Source organism: Athene noctua, chromosome 2 (genome assembly GCF_965140245.1).
Source record: "Athene noctua chromosome 2, bAthNoc1.hap1.1, whole genome shotgun sequence".
NCBI lineage: Eukaryota > Metazoa > Chordata > Aves > Strigiformes > Strigidae > Athene > Athene noctua.
In genome coordinates this window covers 152,374,636-152,398,522 of record NC_134038.1, presented here as the reverse complement: position 1 = coordinate 152,398,522, position 23,887 = coordinate 152,374,636, and the positions used below count along the sequence as shown (strand labels likewise).

General features: G+C 36.1%; 1 protein-coding gene across 6 annotated transcripts in view; it reads right to left on the bottom strand.

Annotated features, from left to right (window-relative positions):
• Window positions 1-23,887, bottom strand: part of ULK4 (unc-51 like kinase 4) — a 249,154-nt gene that overhangs the window by 131,790 nt on the left and 93,477 nt on the right. For all 6 annotated transcript variants that reach the window (XM_074898136.1, XM_074898138.1, XM_074898133.1 and 3 more), the window contains exons 27-29: window positions 21,753-21,804; window positions 21,509-21,653; window positions 14,891-14,983 (exon numbers count right to left, since the gene is read on the bottom strand). In XM_074898136.1, coding sequence (XP_074754237.1) covers window positions 14,891-14,983; window positions 21,509-21,653; window positions 21,753-21,804 — 290 coding nt within the window. The remainder of the gene's footprint in view (window positions 1-14,890; window positions 14,984-21,508; window positions 21,654-21,752; window positions 21,805-23,887) is intronic.

Genomic DNA, 23,887 nt, shown 5'->3' with positions numbered 1-23,887 from the left:
AGGGCTCGGTGTTGGGGCCACTCCTGTTTAACATCTTTATTGATGATCTGGACGAGGGGATCAAGTGCACCCTCAGTCAGTTTGCAGATGACACCCAGTTGGGTGGGAGTGTTGATCTGCTCGAGGGTAGGGAGGCTCTGCAGAGAGACCTGGACAGGCTGGAGCCATGGGCTGAGGACAACTGGAGGAGTTTCAATAAGGCCAAATGCCGGGCGCTGCCCTTGGGCCACAACAACCCCCAGCAGCGCTACAGGCTTGGGGAGGAGTGGCTGGAGAGCTGCCAGTCAGAGAGGGACCTGGGGGTGCTGATTGACAGCTGTCTGAACAGGAGCCAGCAGTGTGCCCAGGTGGCCAAGAAGGCCAATGGCATCCTGGCTTGTGTCAGCAATAGCGTGGCCAGCAAGGACAGGGAAGGGAATCTCGCCCCTGTACTCGGCACTGGTGAGGCCGCACCTCGATTCCTGTGTTCAGTTTTGGGCCCCTCACTCCAAAAAGGACATTGAATGACTCGAGCGTGTCCAGAGAAGGGCAACGAAGCTGGTGCAGGGTCTGGAGCACAGGTCTTACGGGGAGCGGCTGAGGGAACTGGGGTGTTTAGTCTGGAGAAGAGGAGGCTGAGGGGAGACCTCATCGCCCTCTACAGCTACCTGAAAGGAGGGTGCAGAGAGCTGGGGATGAGCCTCTCGAACCAAGTAACTAGTGATAGGACAAGAGGGAATGGCCTCAAGTTGCACCAGGGAAGGTTTAGACTGGATATTAGGAAGCATTTCTTTCCAGAAGGGGTTGTTAGGTGTTGGAATGAGCTGCCCAGGGAGGTGGTGGAGTCCCCATCCCTGGAGGTGTTTAAGAGTAGAGATGACATAGCTCTGAGTGATCTGGTGTAATTGGGAACTGTCAATGGTAGGTTAAAGGTTGGACTGGATGATCTTCAAGGTCTTTTCCAACCGATGATTCTCTGATTCTCATTTAAATCTACATTCAAATAAGCAACACTGGCTCAAAATAACTAGTCATACAATTTTATAAGACTTGCCATCAGTACAGCCTGAATTTTTAACACACTAACAGTTTTCAGCATGAGATTATGCCTTCGATTTTGCTTTCAAAAAATATGCAAGATTTGTTTTTCTAAGATATCCTAAACTGCCTTCTTGCAAAACACAAACCTACTTGTAGGACACTGAGCATCAAACCAAAGGCTTTTTTTACAGGTGTCATCCCTTAACAATTCCAGGCACCTACTATGAAGAGCCTTAGAACAGGACTTCTGTTTTAGAGTTTAAGTGCTCTGTCCCAGCACTTGCATACAAATGGAAGTACCTTATACCAGAGTGTGGATTTACAATGCCTTGCATTCACTTCTTTTCGGAATAATTACAGTACACGCTAATGAAGGCAGTCTTGAGGAGGAAGCATAAGACTAACTCCTTTCTTACTGAGCATCAGGAATATCTGTACTGGCTCCCTATAGAGAACTCTTTCTCCCATGAAAAACTGATGAGATATTTCAGTTGTATGTGTTCAAACTGGGTATTATACCAAGTGTGTGTGGGGGGGGAAACAGTGAAATCAATAAAACTTTTGTCACTGAGAAGGCAATTTAATAAGATCACTATTCTATTACTCTAAAATTGTCTAATAATTAAACATTCTTATTTTTAAAAAAACTTTCAAAACAAATTCTCTGCTAAAATACAGAACTATAAGTTCTACATATCCAGATTTCTCTTTTCCTCCTTTATAGGTAGGATTTACCTGTAGGTAGAATATACCTACAGTGGCAGCTGGTCCCTAAATAAAAGCAACAGGGAAAAATTCTTCTGTAAAAATACAGAGCAGTGAATTTTCCAAAACACTGTCACTTGTGCTTTTAAGTTAATTCATTTTCAAAAATCAATATATTACATCATCGTCACAAGTTTTTATAAAAAAGCTGCAGAGTGCTACACTTGGAGTAAATGCTACTAACTAGTCTTTCACTTCTCATTATATAGAATAAATAAGTTTTATAGAAGGACAGCAATGAAACAAGCAAGACGTATCTCTCAATAAAAATCAGGGGTTAATACACAAATAGAATTTGATTTTGATCCCTGACAAATTACTTAAGAATACATGCTCTTTATATCGTGATGCACTGCAGTCTGCTGCTGTTCATGTCTATTTTTGGTCTGGATAGTTCACAAAAAGCCTAAACCCACGAGCATGCAAGTGCTTGTATTCTCAAACTGAAAAGCTGCTATAAAGGCTAGAGAATGAACACAAAACAGCCAACACATCCATAACCTCATGCCATTTTAGGAGCATAGAAGGACAGAAATTTGGTGGAAATATTAAACTCAAAACTCTTTGATATAAATTTCATAGAGTGAGGAAACTTTGGAATATGAGTTTCGAATTTGGAATAGCCTCTTACAGCCATTGGCACCTTGAATAACCTAGAGAAGAGTTCACATAAATTTACTATTTCTGGGCAAATCACAAAAAATAAAGATCCACCACTGAACCAAAAAGTTTCAAAGTCATCTTACTGCCACACTTTCATACCATGCCCTTCAGTAGCTGTTCAAAGGCAAAGACAATGATCTTACCATTGATTTTAAGAAATACTAAGGCACAATTTACAATGGTATCTACCACAAAATACATCAGGGAGAAGATCTATCAACCTTATCTTTAGGGATCCCAATTATTTTAAAGTCAATTTTCTTGAAAAGAGTTATTCTTCAATTCCAGTTCCTCAGCCTTCTGAGCAACTGTAGTTTATGTTTCAAATGACCCAAGGGGCAAGGAGGAAGAGAGGACTTCTCAAGTTTCTGCAGGCAGAAAATTATGTTGATAGAATAATTAGATTTTTATTTAATGCTCTACTTTTTTGTAGTAGACAGAAAAGGAACATAAACACAATGATAAAGTTCTGTATGTAAAAGATATGCACATCACCATTAGTTGATGATTATGTATTTTAAAGACCTTTTACAAGTGTGTAATTAATATTGAACATGGGAAACCTAACAAGGAAAGGCTGACTGCTATTCATAAACTCAAAGGAGCAAGATTTAAGAATCAAAAAGCTGTACAACCCCACTGTAAGAAAAATATCTGAAGTAGGATATTTCTTCTTCCAAATATCTTGAGTATTTTCTACAGCTGTCAAAGTATGTGAAATTCAAGGAAAATATTTTTCAGTAAGTATAATAAGATTTGTATTAAAAACAAAACTGCTATTAATCAGGACATTTATCATGTATCTGTAGTTGAACTGTTATTCAATTATGTTATTCCACTAATTATGAGGTGAAATGAAAGGGTCTTAGTTTCAGTCCCAGCATAAGCTCAAAAAATGTTTGTTGCACACATTTATTGGAAGGGTGTCAACACAATGCCTGTCATTTTGTCAGTCTCAGCAAATTTACTGAGGGAGAATAGTTTGTATTTTCAATTCCTGTCTAGATTCCACCTTCAAAATTTATATTTTTATATAAAAATTTGTTTTTTGAAATGTCTAAATCACTATGTATTGTGCTTTACCAATTTCACATTATTTCCTACAATTTTTCCTTACCTATTTACAAGTTGTATAGAATACCTAACCAACAATCCTAAAATAAAATGTCCCCCATTTTTAATATAAAATCATAATACAAAATTATTCCCAGTCAGTGAAGCAGTAACTGCAAGTTGACATGAAAATTATATATTTATTTTTTTAATTAGAAGTGAATTGTATGTGTTATCAGCCCCAAATATTACAGACCTACAACATGGTATAAACCAAGAAAATATTATGACCAAAAGTTTGAGGGAGACTAAGGGTTATAGTCATAAATAAAAATGTTTTAAGCTCTCTGACAAAGTTGTAGCTTCTGCAACTGTTCCCTGCACACTCAGTGGCAACATAAAAACTTTGCCTTACTGGAATTATAATAATTCCCTGCTTTTTAGGGTATAAAAAGCTTTGCTTCACTTTTAACAGAAATTACATGAAATTTGGCCCCTAAAAAAATATCTGATTTTAAAAACTGTATTTCTTTGCCTTGAGTACTAAGTCCTGTGGGATATTTTGCTTGAAAAATTTATATTGATATTTCCACTATGTGTTATCTTCATGGTCTCTTGAAACCTTTGAGTTGATGCTTCCTTATAGCTTTGAAAAACAACTGATTTAGTCTAAAACATTAAAAATACATAGTCAAGCCATTTTCAATAGTCTCCTATTTTCTTCCTTGCTGAGATCATAAAATTTTTTTATTCACTCCAACATCAAGAATTTGAGATTTAAGCCCATAGTGTTCCAATTCACATTGTTGATTACACTTGAGAAAGGACAGATTACTTCTCTGAATGGACCAACTGCAAAGTGCTAGGATCTATAAAGTAAAGTAATATGCCAGGCTATTCCTAGTTGACCAATACCATCAGAATTTTTAAAAAAGCAACCTTCCTCCTGAGATTAAGTATTTACCTTTTTATTTTATACACACCCTAGCTTTCTATATATATAATAAATATAGTTGGTTCTGTTGTGAGTTGTAGTCCAATATTGCCAGTGATAATACTTACAGCTTATTTCAATTTGTTCAGTGACTTGTTTCCATATGGATACATGGCTGATAATTTTTCTATACCACTTATCTCTAAGAAATTAAAACAGGAAAACTACGCATTGGTTTATATATGATATAAACTTGCAGAAAATGACAGAAACTAATTTACAAAGCCATAAACTGACACAAATTGTAGCTTTGATTAATTCAGTTTTTTATTTCTTCCCCTCTCACTCTCTATAACAATCAAAACTGTATTCTGAGCTCTACATGACTGCAGAAATTAGAATTAACTAGAGAACAAAAGCTCCATTTAGGGACAATTTTCAAAATGTAAGGAGAATCTATACCGCAGTTTGCAAATACACTCAAAACTATTCTATTCAAATTGTCTTAACACATTTTAACATTAGTTTTATTTCACTATGAAAAAAAAAATTAAGGAACACTGGACTGTACCAGTGTGTCCAGTCTTAGATGAAATAACTGCATGATTGTCCTTTCTACTAAAGACTGACTTCGGAGACTCATTTCCAAGTCCCTGATCAATTTGATTCAAAGAGATCTAGTGAGTACTCCAGTTACAAGGTTCAACTGAACCAAAGTATGTCAATCATTCATTCCAAATTTTGATATTTTGCTGAAGTGTATCTATCTTTTAGTTTAGACAAAATAACATCTCAATAAAATTTTATTAAGAGTTCACATTATCAGAACAGAAAGCAATGAGGACTTATTGATGTAATTAATAATCAGTAAGAGTTCTGTGGAAAAGAAATGCATATCTTTAAAAATACACATCTCGCAATCAGGCTCTTGGACTGTCTATTAAAGTAATCATACTTCATAAACTTTCAATATCAGGTGAATTAAAACACAATTTCAAGTATGGTCAAGTGATCACTATAATTTCTGATAAACCCACTCATCTTCTGAAACATCAGAAGTGATACAACTGAAAAGCTTTTTAATACAATCATGGTATCTTACTCTGAAAACTGGTTTTAAGATGTATTATACCTCAAGAAATTTTTCAGCTTCAAGGATGAAATTCATTAATCATCACAAATGGAACTGATGAAAGTCTAGTAAATCTTACTTCCTTTAAGGATCCTAAACCATTTTTTTTAGCAGAGCTTTTTTGATGCTGTTGCTATTAAAGCTTGAAGACTAATATTTTCTGAAGTTTTTGCCAGGTTGTGATTGTGTATTTTAGACTGTTATTGTATCCAACTGGAAAATAAGAAAACCAATTCCATTCTTTCTGGAGTTTTAAAGACTTGTTTGAAGACAAGGAAGCACAACAATGTTAGTCCTTTCTCCAGTTCTGCTACTTTTTAACATTTTATCAAATTAAAATTGCATTAAAGTTTTTATAAGTTAGTTTCCAGATTTCTATTTAGCACAAAATACATCTTGATGTTTCACAAAATTATATTATTGTCTAAAGTAAATCGATAGCTGGTTAAACAAATTATTTCAACCATACCTCAGATACTTCTCCAAGGCCTTTTTATTTTTTAAATTTTTTTAAGCATTTATGTATTTATAACTTTAAAGTTAAGTCTGACTGAGATTTCAGCCCTAAGTAGCTACAATTCCTTAAACATAAACTCATCATTTGCTAAATAGTTTTAACTGGTATGTGAAAAATCTTCAGAAAATTCTGAAAAAACTTTTAGTCATATGCTCTTAGTCATATGATTTAGTTTTAGGTAGTTCTGCAATCAGCAGGGAGTTGGACTTGATATTCCTTATGGGTCCCTTCCAACTTGAGATGAGATATTCTGTGATTTTATGATATGAAAAACACAATAGTATGTCAAGCAACTTTTTCTTGATACTGCTCTTCTATAGCTACACACTCTCATGCCCGAGAGTGTTTATGCAGAACTATTTGCATGAATAAGGATTGCAATTAGTCTTTTACATCAACCAAGATCTTCAGTTATTATTCTTATCCCTAAGAAATTATATAGGCAATGTTAAAAGAAAGAACAAAGATGAGAAAGAACTTCACCAAAAATCAACGCTCTACCTTGGAACATTTGCAAGATGACAAAGCATTTATTTCACACTTCAGATTTCCAACACTTTGCTAGTCAGATAATGTTAATGGAAGTGTCTGAACCCATATGGTTTTTTGAAAGGTAATCTGTAAGGTATAAACATAAACACACCTATCTGCTAAATTACTGACCTATGTTATCAATGCACTAAATAAGGAAGGTAAAGTAGCCCTTACAACTTCAACCTAACTCATTTGAGGCTCTTCTCTTTACATTTCCTGCAGATCATGGCACAGCAAGAATCAAGGAAGCAGAATAAAGGACATTATGTGGCTTGGGGCCTATTCTAAAATACAGTTTAAAGTACTGTAAATCCTTTTATATATATATATAGAAATATACACACACACCTCACCACACTCCCCCCACAAAAAATCTTACTGAATTTAAAACAAAAACAACCTTTGGATTGATAGATGGCTGATGAAGGACAAATGGCAGGGGGTGAATGAGAAAGCAAAGGTCCCAGTTCACACACTGGAGATTGCTTCTTCAGGCAGTCAGCTAACATGGATTTCAAGTGTTCTCAATTCCTATGAACTTTCATTCTACTACATGACAAAAAGGCTGTCACAATCTCTGAGAAATGGCAGTAGTTTGAAAGAGATATAAAAGAAGGCTGGTAAGCCTTCCACAAAGCAAGACTTTTTCTTCACAGAAGCACTTGTAAACAAGCATCTCAGACATTTTAAAAATAATTAAGAAATATCTAAAGAAGAAGAGAGACATTAAAGTGAATTTAAGCCATCCATTCAACAGCGTGATTAAAACCTGAATTGAAAATTAAGATCAACATTTCAGATTTTAATTTGTGTAGAGACTGCAGTTCTTGCATGTATGATTACCTCTAACTGTTCTTTCTATGCAGAGTCTCTAGAGAAGAGACTGGTAAATATTTTGGAACTTGCTAAAAATCCAAACCTATTTTCTGTTACAGAAAGAAAGAGGACACAAGGGCAAATACATCCTTAGCTGCAAAACAAAAATCTAGATAAAAATGAAGCTTTAAAAAAAATTGTTTTTAATAATTATTTACTACAAAGCTACGAAACAACCTTATCTATATTCATTTAATAAAACTGTAAGCAGTTAGAACACCATCACTCAGTGTTACAATATAGCAAGTTTATCTTTCAGTTCTCTCAATATTTCCTCCATTAAAAAAAAAAACAAACAACAACAAAACACACAAAACGAATATATGATTTACCTATCAAAGAAAAGCATGAGCAAGAAAACATTGAGAACATTTGGGAATAGTAGCATTTCTGAGTTGGATCTGCATGAGGATTGAGGTGTTCTCATCGTCCTAGAATTTCTAATAATAAAAAGTAAATGCATGTTTCTCTATATATGTAGAGAATATGGGCCTAAAATCAGATTTGCGATGTTCAGAACACTGAGGAGGGATCTCTGCATTCTAGCCAAAATGAAGGCCTAAAACCCTCTCACCTTCCAGGTTCAGTAATCAATACCCATTTAGAATTCACAGTCTCATGCATTACTCAGTTTCTTTTCTTTTTAAAAAGGGTCGGTTTAGGGTTTTGGTGTGTTTTGTTTTAATGGTTACCAAATGTTTTCCTTAGAAGTGCAAGACAGACCTAGGTTCCAAACTACTTCTTCAACCTCAGCTTTCTCTCTGTGGGGGAAATTTAGCTAGTCAGTAGGCTATGTTCACTCTACAGAGGGTTTCACTTCAACCTCTCTTTGTGAAGCTCTCCTACTGAAGAGAAAAAGAATTAGAAGTTTATTAGACAGCAAAAAGGAAGAATTACTTTGTCACCTGTTTTTTTAATTCATCATCTAACCAAGTGAAATCTTGAATCCCTGGTGATATTTATGTACTAAAAAAACCCCCAACCAACCATACAAAATTTACAAATATGTAAGTTCTGCAAAAATCCCTTTTAAAAAGTGCTTCAATCCTTTTTTTGTAAAACTTTGTTTTGCTGTAAGGGTACCAATTTATAAGTTCCCAATGGGAAGAAAAGTATTATTTACATTTTTATCATAAATTAGCTTGGAGAAGTTCTAACAGCAGCATCTTTCTTTGTGGGGAATGCATATGAGCAGCTGAGGGAACTGGGGTTTTTTAGCCTGGAGAAAAGGAGGCTCAGGGGAGACCTTATCACCCTCTACAACTACCTGAAAGGGGGTTGCAGAGAGCTGGATGTTGGTCTCCTTTCCCAGGTAACAAGAGATAGGACAAGAGAAAATATCCTCAAGTTGCACCAGGGGAGGTTTGGATTGGATATTAGAAAAAATTCCTTCACAGAAAGGGTTGTCAAGCATCAGAACAGGCTGCTCAGGGAAGTGGTTGAGTCACCATCCCTGGAGGTATTTAAAAAAACATGTAAATGTAGTGCTTAGGGACATGGTTTAGTGGTAGGTTTAGTGCTAGGTTTACAGTTGGATTCAGTGATTTTAGGGGTCTTTTCCAACCTACATGATTCTATATGGTCACCTGTCTTAAACTGTGGTGTCAGTTTGTAAACTGTAAAAGAGTAAGAGAGGCTATAATAAAAAAAAGTAAAAGAGGCTATAGACAAAACTAACAGAGACAAATCACCAGGACTAGACAGCACTCACCCAAAACTTCAAAAGGAACTAGAGAAGAAAATAGCTGTTAACTGTAGTGTTACCTTATTTAAAACTCTGCTTTCATGGGAGAGATTTAAAAGAGAAAATGTGATGTTACTGGATACTAACTTTTGAGAAAAATCAGATGAGGGGGTGAAAATCTGGGTATTATAGACATTCTAAGCAGAACAAACAAAGACAAGCTGTTCTGAAGAACAGAACTGGTGGGCACTCACAGAGCAAGAAGCAAGACATTGATTTTAAAGGGATGAAATGTCAAATCCATGACAGATCTTCGAAAAAGTCAGTCTGTGTGTGGACAAAGAGAGCTCACTGATACAGTATTTTTGAGCTTTCAAAATTTATTTTATAAGGAACCCTACTAAAGGCTCTTAAAAAACAGGCAGTACTGTTCAGATTGCAAAAAGTACAGCTAAAGGAGACAGTATGTCAGAAATTTATGAAGTAGTGTTTGCTTCTTTTTCACAGTAAGAACTTGATGGCATCAAATTAAGAGGCAATTGCCAAAATAAAGAAATCCAAAGAAAACCCCTAAGGTTGATAAATCTTCATATGCAGGTGATTATGCTATGGAATAACTATTAATGCTGAAAGTTATTTATCAAATATCTTTTTGAATCCATGTAAATGAAATGAAAAATTACTCATCAACAGCTGCTTTCTACAGAACACCACATTTTCTTACATGGTTTCTGAAAAAACAACTCAGGAGGCTGAGGAAGCCTGCAAAAAGTATTGCCACTCGCTTGTCTTCTTCCTATAAATCTTCTCTCAGCACCTACTGTTGAACACAAGACAATGGTTTGGATGGTGATTTAGATTTGCTTCATGCTGAACAGGGGATTTGTGGCAGAACTGGATTCACTCTAGTCTGCAACTTTAACTGTAGTACCCTGACCAGCTGACCCTTCCTCATTAGCTGCATATTTTTTATTTGCTACTTATATTCATAATGGCAAAAATTCACTATTGAAAGTAAAAATAACCAAGAATGAATGGTGTTAGTGCTTTACATTGAGAGGAAATACGTGAACCTTACAATATGACATTTTTCAATAATTGACTTAACAGTAACATCAAATTGTAGCCTCATTTTTAAAGCTTAGACCTTCAGCACTTGATCAGCAACACAAAAGAGGAAACAAAATTACAGGTTTAAGGTTAATAGCTAATTTCTTTACTAAAGGGGAACTTTTATAAAATGTAACACTAAGGAGTTGTGTTTTACATTAAAAATGGTGATTAGTATTACAGTCAGTACATGACTAGACTATGAGAACTCAACTGCAATAATGAACTCTGACCACTGCCTTTGATATGAATTACAATGATGTGTGACTTGACAACAGTGTTATTAGCTGACACACAACATTTCAAGAGTCTGTTTCTGGGTAAGTCTTCCTGCCTGGTGTTATTCAACATATATGCAAATGTGATACCAAATAATAGGAAAAGCAAAAGATATGAGAGACTGAAAGAGTTAATGCCTCAAACGCTGTGGCTGCGCATCTCACGGGTGTGGGCAGCTTCTGCCTGGCACCTGGGCCATGCCAGAGGGTGCGTGGTTCCATGTTGCTGGCCAAAACAAGTCACAGAGTTTATGTGGGGAAGGGGCTTCACAATCCCCTCAGTGGTGCCTGCGCAGAAGATCAGGAGTTACAGAAGTTGAGCATCCTCAAGGAGCGTGACTGTAATTAGCATAGGAAGTGAGACTAAAGGCGGGGACTAAACCACTGCCCTCCCATACCTCGCTTGTAAACGAGTCCAGCAAAGCCCACCCTTTTCCTCGCTTCACATGTAAGTGAGTACAAGGGAGCCTGTGTCCTCCCACCTCACATGCAAATGAGCCAGCATATCTAAGGGACAGCAAGTTGTACCTCAGTGTGCACCCACCACCATCACCGACAAGACCCGGAACTGGACTGGAGACATTGTTGGAACCCATGGTGATGATCCGGATCTCTCCCTCCGTTTTTCACTCTTTCTCTCCCTTTCATATATGTTACAGGCCATTCAGCCCTTTTTTAAAATAACAGGGTTTACTATCCACTATTGATAAGTGTTTACAGAGCTCTAATGGGGTTTGATTAGCTTTAAAAGGTTTAATTGGCTTCTGTTAAAATATAGCTTCTGCTTTTAATAAATTTTTTAATCGATTGGTGTTATGTCATCTTACTTTAAGCCCATGGGTGTCTTGAACATCAAATATCAGAGTGGGTGGTCCAGGACAGCCCTCTCTAGCAATAATTGGCATACCTATTAAGAGTTAAGTCCAGCCACCCCAGTCCCTCTAATCTCTGAAGACCAGGTAGAGTGCAAAGGGATTAATATCTTACCAAATTAATGCTTCACCCTGAATGCAACAAAAGACCATACAAATTCTTTGCTCTTTTATATTAGCATCAGGGTTTTTACAACTCAATTCTCCTAGATGTGAAATAGTGTAAACAGAATTAGGGTCAAAAATCTACATAGATATTCCCCAAAGTTCTAATAAAATTGTATCATCTTCTGACAAGTCTCTCTCAATCCATCTGCATTGTGATTTTCTCACTAATGTGTACACCTCTAACATGTAATTCTACTGTTCAGTTTGGTTGGACTAGGCCCTATAGGCTTACCTGTTATCAGAATTACTCCATATTATTTTATTCATATTCATTACAGATAACAAGAAAACACATAAAAACAGAGAAGTAATTTAGAAGCAGACAGATCTACTTTTTGAAGTGAGCATTTAAACCTTAAACTAGAAAATTAAAATGACTAATGAGAAGAACAAAGTGTTTTTAAAGCAATATAAGCCCACATTAATCAATTCACCAGGAAAGGAAAGCACTGGAGTCCTAGATCTCTAGTATAATGGCAAAGAAAATACAGCAGGTTCAGAGATAATCGATGCATGATGCTAACAAGTGCTTGCGAACTGAATCACAATTCCACTAACACAAACCAATTAAAAGCACTACATTGAACTCCAAAGAGTTTGTTGGGGTTTTTTTACCGTTGGATTTTTGAAATAGAGGGCATGGATATTAGATAGACAATCTCAGAATATACTGAAATGTAAACAAATGCTAATGTAGAACATCATGATGTATGTAAGAGGATCAATTTATTATTAACATCAACACTAAAATGCACCTTTAATAGATAATGCATGGGTACAAACAGTAGAGTAAATGAAGTTTGAAAATTGGACCATTCTTGGATGATTCCAAAGACATTGTAATAGTTACTTTAATTAGCCAAGACAATCTGCTGCAGTGTACAAGGTCAATCCATCTATCATCTTCACAGATACTAGATCTGTGGTATTTAGAAGCAGATTTTTTTGTGGCTCTTCAGCACCTTCCTATTTTGTTTTCTGCTGCTTCTTCCCATTTTCTAGATCAGCACCTAATGTCTGTCTTGGAAATTTACAGTGAGGACAGGAGGTGGGGAAAATTCCTTAATTTGCTCTCCTGTCCTTCAATCCACCATAAATCTAAGAAGGGTCACACCATTAGTTTTTAGATAATTTTTTCCCCCTCAGAAAATGACATTAATAACAAGATACTGGAATGTGTTGCACTCTCAAGATTATTATCTGATGCAATATCTGACACTCCCCTCACCTCCACTCTATTTCCTTTACTGTCTCCCTTCCTTCCAACTGAAAATGTCTATTTTTGCAACCCATAAAGAAAAGACTCCATAGTTTCAAGTGCTTAGCTTTCAGATATATTAATGCCATCAAATGCTATAAGTTTCTGACTAAAGGTAAGTCAAGTAGCTGCATAAGAGCACACAGCAAAATATATAGCCACATTTCACAACCTTATCTGTAAGGCTAAGAGCCAAGCTAAGAATTATCATCCAGTCTAAGTGTCCTGGACTAGTACAGTATAGAATAACTTACAATAGTAAAAATATTTAAGAAGAACTAATGGAAACCATATTAATAGAAATTAAAAAAAATCACATCAACTCCTCCTTATTACTAGAAAAATCTATCAATCTGATCCATTACTGAACACAACAGAACAGTGTACAAGACTCAAAGCAAGAACCAAAAAACCCCCAACCCTTAACAAATAGATTATGTCTGACTTTCTACCGTACATACAACCTATACATTAAGTTGATAAACATACAAAGGACAAGGTATCTTATGATACTGCTCTTTTTGAAAAAAGACTTTGCTGAGAAGACAAAGAATCAGGAAGACGACCGATTAAGAGAATTGCATAAACTCTGCTCCTTCAGAAGTCTAGCCAAACAAATTATTTAGTGAAAGTAAAAGAAGAGGGCCAGTAAGACAGGTGAGAAACAGAAAAATTACAGATGTGTTAGTATCTGGAATCTAGTAGCTGGTCCTTAAATAGCAGTATCAGATACACTGGTATTTAAAATTATTAATAGTTCACTGGATATCTACAGCTGCTCTTTAATAAAATTAAGAGAAGAATTGCCGCCTGTTTCAAGAAGACCATGAGGATGAGTGTGCATCCACAATCTACCCGCGTTGAACATAATGGCAAATACACACAATTCCTCAAATAAATAGAATTCATTAGGCAGAAGTAAAGTGCTGCTATATTATCCAGCGTTCTAGTTACAGAAATATTTTTTATGACTCTTAAAGTATTAGAGTATCTCTAGGTTAATTCTAAAAATAGAAAGCTGTACTATTTATTTGTATAATACATAAAATCCTGCACTAGCATAAACAGCTTCTATACAATAAAAATATAATTAAGTACATTTACTGTATTCAAACCATCTAAAATCTCAAGCCACTCTATTTCTTAGTTCATTTGTAGTCTACTTAGTATATTAAAGCACTGTTCACAGTAGCATCACAAAAGATTAAGAGAGGATGTTTTCCTCTTTTGTAATAAAACCAGTGGGAAAACAAATTAAGTTTCCTTCCTTATATTGTTTTTGTTTTTGGTTTTTTTTTTTAATCTTGTGCTCTTCTCATTCAAAGACAGTATGGTACGCAGTGACTTCTTAGCTGTAATCCTATGAAACAGCACTAAGACAATGGTAAGTGCAAGAACAAACTCATTTCCTGGGCAGATTCAGGAAAAGGAATAGCTGTGTGTGTGCACACATATGAGACTTCCTTATTACTACCAACAAAAACAGTTTAACAGTTTTAGTTCTATGCTAAGTTTTTGTGTTTTTTTTTTTCCCCCCTATCACAAGAAGAGAGACATTAAGATTCTTTTAAACATACTGAGTGTACCTAGCATACCAAACATTAAAATCTATATTTAGGAACTTAAAAGGGTAGCTATATTTGCAGAAAAATTGAACAGCTTTGAAGTCTAAACCTCTTACAAACATACCACATTTGTCCTAGTATAAATACGCTTGGCTCAACAGTTTTGATAATGTTTTGGTACTAATGGTTTTTTTTTACGTTTTTATTAATTTTAATGCTAAAATTCTTATGACTTTGTCTCCAGTGTTTGACTGGTTAAATCCATATTAAAATAACTTGCATCATATGAAATTGGCACAAAAGACAGGATTGCATTCTATAACAAATTATCTCCCAGGATTTTCTACATCTTCTAAGTGCTAGTCAAAGTAGTATGATAGTGAGATCTAAGTTATTGTTAATTCCTAATGGAAAAAACTTAACTGAAACAAAAAGAACCCAGAACAACAGAGTTGTATCACCTCACAGAAGCAGAGCTGTGTTCAGTCAGGGCCACCAACAGTTTCAGGGCATACACTGGTACTGGGTCTGGAGCCATCAGAATGTGTTCATACCTGTAAGGCAAGAGGGAAAAGTGGTAGCAATGGAGAAAAAAAAGTCAAGAGGTATGTGTTAAAATGTTGATATTAAAAATACATCATTTCCCATTTCCAAACTTTATAATAACCACAATGGAAATACAATGCTGTTTTGAAACTGTACAAAGCAATGAACAAGACTCACTTAGAAACAGTACTTTAAACAAGCATATTAACTTTAAAAGCAGCATTAATAAAGGAACACATTATTTTTTAGAGAAACACAATTCTAAAATATGTAATTATATAAAACACACATTTTATAAATATAAATTATATTAAAATATATTTAGAAAACATTAATATTGTCTCTATGCATATGTTTTATTTACTGATCAATATTATAATTTTTTAAAAAAATCTGATCTTCAAGGGACAAATAGAAACTGAGCCTCGAAGTATTAGGTGAAAGATTTATTGGGTGTTTCAGGGAGACCATCAACCAACTTATAAATGATTAAGCTCTATATTTTGTTTACACAGTGATTTTTCTCAAAATTAAATATTTTACTTATAGAACACTCACATTGAGTTTTATGTTTTATTTCAAATTTCAAAGAATATTGCTTTAACTACAGCATACTTCCATTCTCCAAGTAATATGGAACAGAACAATACAAAAATACTTCAAAACAATGTTTATATTGAGGGCCATGGCAGTAAAGATAAAACTACAATAAAATATCTATGAAACATTTCCAAATAACACTTTATGGAAATCTTGGTTAGGGAAAACAGGCTGCTGAAAACCAAAACGGAACTTGCTGTTGCTGCTAACATTCCAGTAAAGCCTACCTGAACAGGGCTATTTTTTTTTTAAATCAAAATGTATCTGGACAGCAAAGGACACAACAACAGAAGATAGAAAGCAAAAAAGCCACCAGACTCAGTCATGTCAAAAATACCAACTCTGATTACAAACAGTGGTAACTCTATCACGTGGAAGTGTTAGAGTTGGAAGCATAAACCTTTCAATTTGTAAAAGAAATACCCTGAAGAATTAATCAAGTACAAATGAAAGAATGAACTGTAGGAAAATATGGTAGGTTATGTTTTGTGCAACAAAATGCTTCTGTTACTTTTTCTTCTTTTTGTGTTCTGATGGAGGGATGGGATGGACTAAAGCAAATCACCAAGAATTTTACTTCACATCTTGAGATCCCTAGTGCTGCCTATAATGAGGAATCTGATCACTTCCCACCTCCTGGGTGTTGGTGTGTACCCTACTGTGTGCTAGCTCTTCACTGGAAGGAAAATTCCCTCTCCCCAGGCACCACACCTTGGCACTCCAATTTACACAGGAAGGAAATGTGGTGCTTTCCAGCCAAGCCTCTGATCTGGACAACTCTTAAGATGAGGAGGATGAAGCACACGAGCTATGCAGTCTTGATGTAGCCTGTGGGAGCTCCTTCACAGGGGCTAACATTCCTACACAAGCACACAGCCAGGCAATGTGACACAGCTACTACATATTAGCTTGAACATGCTGCTGTAGAGCTGCAAACTACATCAGAGAATCTACACAATTAACCAATTATAAGTCAGTGTTGGCTTCACCTCTTCAGTGATTAAAATCTTTCCTTTACAAATAACAAATTCCAGTTCCGGAAAGAAAACTATTTTTCACTGGTGATTAAAAAGTCCCTCTCTTCATAGGAGAGGAAAATATAATGCCTTAGTAGACACTGATCCTGGAAGCTCTACATGCGAGCAACACATATTCCTACCAAACATAATGGAACTATTTGTACTTTTTTTTTTCCCGAATCCATGACTAAATCTTTTGAGGCAAGCAAAGATGCTATCAGGTGACTCAGGTGCTAGAAGTCATCTGCTCACCACAGGACATCAATTTAGGTCTCCAAAATGGTAATTCCTAATATTAATAATGAATGAATCAGCCATGCCAGCTTAAAAATCTGCCACTTGGCATTATACTTGTTTTATTACAAACACATCAATACCTTCCCTAAACAGGGTCCACTTTAAACAATCTTGAGCCTTCTACATACTAACAGAGACTACTGCTATTGTGCACATTAATCATCCTAATTCCTCAAGATTCAATAAAAACTAGTTTCGCTTTATTTCCTTTTAATTGAAACTCTATCCCCCCCTCCCCCAAGATAACATTAGTAAAGGATATTTCTAAGAGAAGGTGCAGTGCTCCATCAAACCAAACACCATGTGAGAAAACACAGATCACTGAAGTCAATGTTTTAGCAATTAATATAAACACATTGCCTGAATAAAGGCAACTAGGAGCTATAAAAACATGAAGCTTTTCTGAAGAGAAATGTCATGGTTTGAGCCCAGAGGACAACTGAGCACCATGCAGCTGTTCAACTCGCCACTTCCCCTCTAGGGCTGGGAAGGACAAAAATGAATCAAAAGGCTCTGGTATGGAGATAAAGACAGAGAGGGGTCACACATACATTAAGGGTCACAGGTAAAATACAGGCTCGTTAGAGGAAGAAAAAGGATGTCACTTTTATTAAAAGCACTAACAAAAACAACACTTAACAGACAGACCAGGACAGTCAGAAGCTTACCACATCTTAAAACACTTCCCCGCAACCCTCCCTTTCTTCCCAGGCTCAGTTTTGTTGCCTATTTCTCTACCTCCTCCCTCAGCAGCACAGGGGCAGAGAATGGGGGGTGCAGTCAGTCTGCTGCTGCTTCTTCCTTCAAAGTAGGGGGGAAGCACTTTGCTGCATTCTTCCCGCTGCTCCACATGGCATCCCTCTCACGATAGACAGTTCTCCGCAAACTCTCTCCACCATGAGTCCTACCCACAGGATACATTTTTCTTGAGATGTTCCGGCATGGGCCACCTCCACATGTTGTAGTCCTCCCAGCACCAAACTACAACCGCGGGGGCTGTCCCAGAAATCCTCCAAAGGAAAATCTCTGCTCCTCCAGTAATCTTCATTGGTGGCGGGGGGGCAGCCCTGCTATTACCATGGGATACAGGGGGACTCTGCTCTGGTGCACCTGCCCCCTTCCTCCTCCTTCCTTCTACTGACCTTGGTGTTCACAAGGGTGTCCTTGTAACTCCTCCTTCAAAGTCCCCCTCCCTCAGATTTCTCTTCTTAAATACATTATTGTAGGGCGCAGCCACCATCAGTAATTGGCTCAGCCTTGGCCAGAGGTGTGTCCAACTTGAGCCAGGGAAGCTTCTAGGAGCTCTAGTGCTTTCCCCCACTACCAAAAAACCCTGCCCACACAAACCCAGCACAGGAAAATATTCTGTGCTTGAGATACTTTGTTAAATGAATGAGTTCATCCAACGATTTCCCTGCCACTTCAAAACACAAATCAATTTAGTAACAATAGTTTTAGAGACCATTTTATAAGGGTTTTGTAAACTCTAGGTACTACACCGCAGAGTTATTTCGTCCATCTTTTCTATAAGTAATCATGACAAGAGGACCTAAAGATCTGGGTATATGGATACACTTAAGCTCTTAAAAAAGACTGAACATTTTATCTACAAATTATCTCAAGTATCTTGAACTTTGTACTTGCTGAACTGGCTTGGCAGTCTAAGAACAACCTCTCAAATGAAATAAAACTTTATTTACACATTCCTCTTCTTTTGCTGGTTCTGGCTCAAATTTCAAATTATATATAATTAGGAATATTAAGAATTAAATGAAAAAGAGCTGATGTTTCAGTTTCTGATTAAAAAATCTGGATATGTAACAAAGTATTTGCCTTGTATTCATTTTCTATAGCTGAAACTTTAATTCTGGTTATGAAACTCTCAGGAAAATAACCTCTTAGTGAACTGAAATTTAATGACAACATTTCATTCAATTCAGTCAAAATCCTGTGAAAAAGTTATTCTGATCTACAAATGCACAAATATTTAATGGAATTACCATTTTACTGATGATGCATAAGATGAGGAAAAAGTAGTAACCACTGCGCTCCTGCATTTATCTCAAAACAAAGACTATATTTCACGCATAGTGACGAAAATTCTATTTCCTGGGTCAGATCTGCATTTAAATAAATTAACTTCTGGAAGATATCTATAGGAATTGAACATATACACAAATGAGTACCCTTATAATCTTCGTTAAAAAGAATATCACATGTTAAACCTAGATGTCCGTCCCTCCATACTCAACAGCTCTCAGTTCTTAAAAAGTAGAATCAAAATGGGTTGAAATACCTCCTGCCCATGAACAAAGAGCCATTGTATGCCTCTGCAATTTTGACTGTCCTCCAGCTGAGCCACACTGTCTCATCCTTATTCAGCAACAGAAAGACTAAACAACATCAGCAAACACCTCTTCAGCCTCCAAATACAAGCTAGTTGTCTCTTCGCTTACTTTCTCAGAGTTTTCATGTAACTCTTAACTTCTTAGGATTAGAGCTTTACATTATGAGTATGTTACACTGAATCTTAGGCCTCCTTTCTCTTTAGATTTAGGCCAGACCCCTTTGCATTCAGATAAAGCTTATTTTGAGAACTGTAGAGAGTGTATGAGGATTCATTCCTACCTTCCATCAATATTTTCTTATCCATACTTAGAACACTGGTGAATAAAACTTACCTTTTGTTTCTTTTTTTGACATCCCTTTGGATACTTTGCTCTTTTCTTAGAACCTTCTCCAAATTGAATTTTGAGACTTTCAAGACAAAACCAAGATTGAGTTTTCTTTCATGCAGAAAATCTTCTCTGCTTTTTGTTCCCTCTGTGCCTTCCTGCACTGATTACCTACTCCCCACAGGTGAACATATTTACTAGGGGTTGGCTCAACCCACAGGTTCAAGTAATTTATCAAATATGCAGACACCAGTCAACTATTTCTGAATCACTAGAATATTTACATACTGTTTTACAATGCTTCTAAGCTAGAGTAAAATTTGTTTATAATAAGTTCCAATATATTCTAAATATCATAAATTTTTTTGGGGGGGATAATCCATAAGAGTTTTCCAAATACAAGTATCATCATCTCTACTGGTGAGATAAAGGAACTGATTCAGAAAATACTTAAAGCCTGGAACCAAGACTCTCAGCTACTGCAAGACCCTTTTTCACACATCTACAATGCAATGCATGCAAAGATAGCACAGGCGAAGTCCCCAAAGTAGGATCATATTTAGTTTCACACCAGTAAGCTCTCCCACTCAGTTGAGCTAATTAGCTTGGAGACAGGAGTATACCGCCTGTTTTCCTTCTAGTTTGTAATTACCATGACAGACACACACACCACAGCACCCTCCAGTTCAATGAGAAACATAAGATGAGCATATCTACAAAGGGCAAGTTTCAGAGCAAGGACAGAACTTAAGTCTTGCTTGACTCCAGTTCTCTTCCCCTATCTGAAGAAAATTATCTGACAGCTTTTAATAATGTATATACTCGATTTTTAAAATAATATTTCCAATTTCCATTTTAATTCATATTGATAAATTTTATACTTCCCATAGAAAAAAAATAATGTAAGAAAGGTATGAAAATAAGCATCTCTATAGAGCTCTAAGATTTCCTTTGCATTCTCTTACAAAGATTACACATCTTGCAAGGACAGAACTTTGACCCTCAAACTGTAAGAACATGTCAGTTAGCAAGAGACAATCTCATTTTTGGTGAAGGCACTGTGTTTCTGATCATAATCCAGCACGCATTCCTCCACCCTTCTGCCACTCAATGTAGGGGTGGGGAAAAATTTTCTCACTTAGGGCAGCTAAGTATTTACAATTATTAACTTTTGAGGACCACACATTAAAATACACTGTAAGATTATTAGAATAATGTGAAAGATAAATGATGACTTATCGTTACTGTATTCATCTTGTGTTCTTGGTTTTCTTCCCTGTACTCACAGATGTTATCAGCTCACAGCATGTATGTGCATAACACAGAGAGCTGTCTTTATGCTCACCTGCAGGTCTCATTTAACCATAAACCATATAAATGAAGTTCCAGGCCACATCTGGTCCACCAGCTGTAGTTTCATCTACTCCACTGTAGGGTTTTTCTGCTGCTCAGGGCAGCATGCAAGGACATCAGTTTAGAGGTAATAACCCTTGGGTGGATCATGGGGGACTAATCCATCCTGTACTATTCCTTTTTAAAAAGACACATGCCATTCCATATGATTTCAGAACATCTTATATGAGGGCACAATATCCAAGATAGACAGATGCTGCTGTTAGAAAATTCTTACTTTATTAGCAGAACAAAGAGGAGTATTTAAATCACAGCCTGAAAGCTGGGGGAAACTTGTTTTACTATAAGAGCAGCCAGAGGCACAGTATCAGAAATGAGCGTTGCACAGAAGCTGTATTTCTGTTGTATACAACAAAGTACTAAATAAAACTAGGACAGATACACTGGACAGAGAACTCTGGCAGCAGTTAATTGCTACTCCTTTTTGTTTTGCCATTTAAACATAAAAAAGGGAAGTTAAAGCAAGTATGCTGTCAAAATGGATTGAGTATCAAGTTATTCCCCATTACAGGAGTAATATTATACTTACTGAGGCAGCAATGAATCCCTAATGAGAGACAGAAGCTTGGTGTTTGAGTTGAGGCTCTCCCCTTTCTCCTCAGCCATGACCTTGTGGCTTAAAAGCACTGATGTGGTTTCTGAGAGCACCCGCAAGCTGAAGAGTCTCCATTCCACTTGAAAATAAAGGTGCCAAGAATGTGACCACACTGAATTCTAATTAAAACAAAATGTGGAATTCATGGAAACTGTAGTTGATGTGGCCATATACTTACCATTCTGACTGTGGACCAAAGAAACTAGTGGTGGGAGGATATAGTCTTCAACCTAAACCAGAGAATTAGAAAGATCTGCCTTAGATTATTCACAGAGGAAAAAAAATAGAACACTATCAACTATGTTTATTCCACTGCTAGAGCCCTTAATCAAAGAGATAAATTATCACAAAAATTCATCCATAATCACTCTTATAAAGCAACCAAGTTCACTCTTGTCTGGCAAGGTCTCAAAGTTACGGATAGTAATGTACTTTTATAGAGAAAAGAACAGTAACTTTGGTATAATTCATTAAGAGGGAATTTTAATTTAAAATACAGAAATCAGTGCAGATGTAAGATAATAAAAAAGAAAGAGTATTAAAATATGTATTAATCCTGATGCTTTAATCCATAAACTAATCATCAAATAGAGTTCAGGAGAAACGTCCTTCTAAAACAAACCTGCATAGCACTAAAACACATCAAGAAAGATGTACTACCTCTAATGAAATAGCCTTAAGCTTAGCAGAGTATCTTGATAAAATTTTAACTTCTTCCATTCTGGTAATACACAATCTTCCATTAAAATTTAAATTTACAGATTTAAGATTTGAAATATGAAAAAAAAATCCAGTCAGTTGTTATCCATGTTTTGGATCCTTGTCTATTGTCATAGATTAAGCATCTGTCATGGGATTAGTCAGTTTAGTTCCATCTGAAATCAACTTATGGCAAACTAGGCTATAACTCAGTTTTATATATCTAATATTACAAAAATAGTGTATTATTGGTATTCTCTATAACAGAATGAATTGCTGAGTCTTAAATCACTGGTAAAATATAATTTATTTAGGCAGAACATGCTTCATGTTTTGGGGGAGAGTATGGTTGGACAGCCCTACAATTTTTAAGTATGCATCATGGATACACAGCTTGTCCTTGGATTTATTTGTATAAATAACTGTGCAGGTTCTCACTACACCATGAACAGGATTTGGTATAACAATGCTGCATTATACTCCCCCATGTGATTTCTTCTAGTGATTAATACCAGAATACAGAATTTCTCTAGATTTATGCAGCTACTATTACCAAACATCTAAAGTTTAAAGTATATGTGGAAAGGGGTCACTAAATGAAGTTAGCTTCTAGCCAGCAATAACTACAAATAGCAACTATTTTATTGCTAGTTGGTGGTCTCTGTTAAATGAAATCTCTGACATTAAAGGATTCATTTAGCCTAGCTTTTTTTCACTTCTGGAAAAACTACTAAAAAATGCCTTTGTTACATACATTCAATAAAAGAGTTAAAGGACTCTGGGGTATGGAAGTCAAACTACTCTAGCAATTACAAACAGCCTTTACTCCTATATAGATAATGTTATATATCAGGTGTAGTGACTTTTGTAACACTTCATTATTTTGAATATTTCCTGGTCTTCTCAGTTAATATTCAATAAGATAAATAATAAAACTACTTTGCACTCCAACAGCTTTGTTAGTGCAGGTTTCTAAACTGTTCTACAACTTGTAATTTATTAGTTATATCTGCAAGGTAAGAGTAAAAAAAAAAAAAACAAACAAAAGAACTTCAGATCTTTCAGTCCAAAAAGCAGTTCAACCTACTGCAACGCTTCTCAAATGAAGAGTCACATTTAAGCAGTAAATTAAAAGTGTGAGAAGAGGCAAAAAAGCAGCTCTTGATTGTCTGAAACAATGTAGGGATTCAGATTGTGAATCACTCAGCAACAGTGACTCAGACTGATACGAATTAAGGTGGCACTATACAACAGTACGATGCAACATCAGTTTCTAAAACTTCACACCTTCTTTCACTTTCATCTAGTATTAACATTAGTCTTTCCACACTAGCAAATGCAGTTAAGACAGTGATAAGTCTTTTCTATGATAAATATAATTTAAACTGTCATTGTAAAGAAGATTCTTTAGGTCTTAAATAATCATTGTGGCTATTTCTGATCTTTTACTAACAGGAATTTCAATTCTGGCAGACAAACTATTTAGAATAGAGTTCTCCATAGCAAGTGTTTGCCTCTTGTCAGTTTGGTGTGGTGGGGGGATCAGCTAAATGGAGTACTAATCCTACGGAAAATTATTTTGTGATGCATGAGGATATCAGAATGCACTTGCTG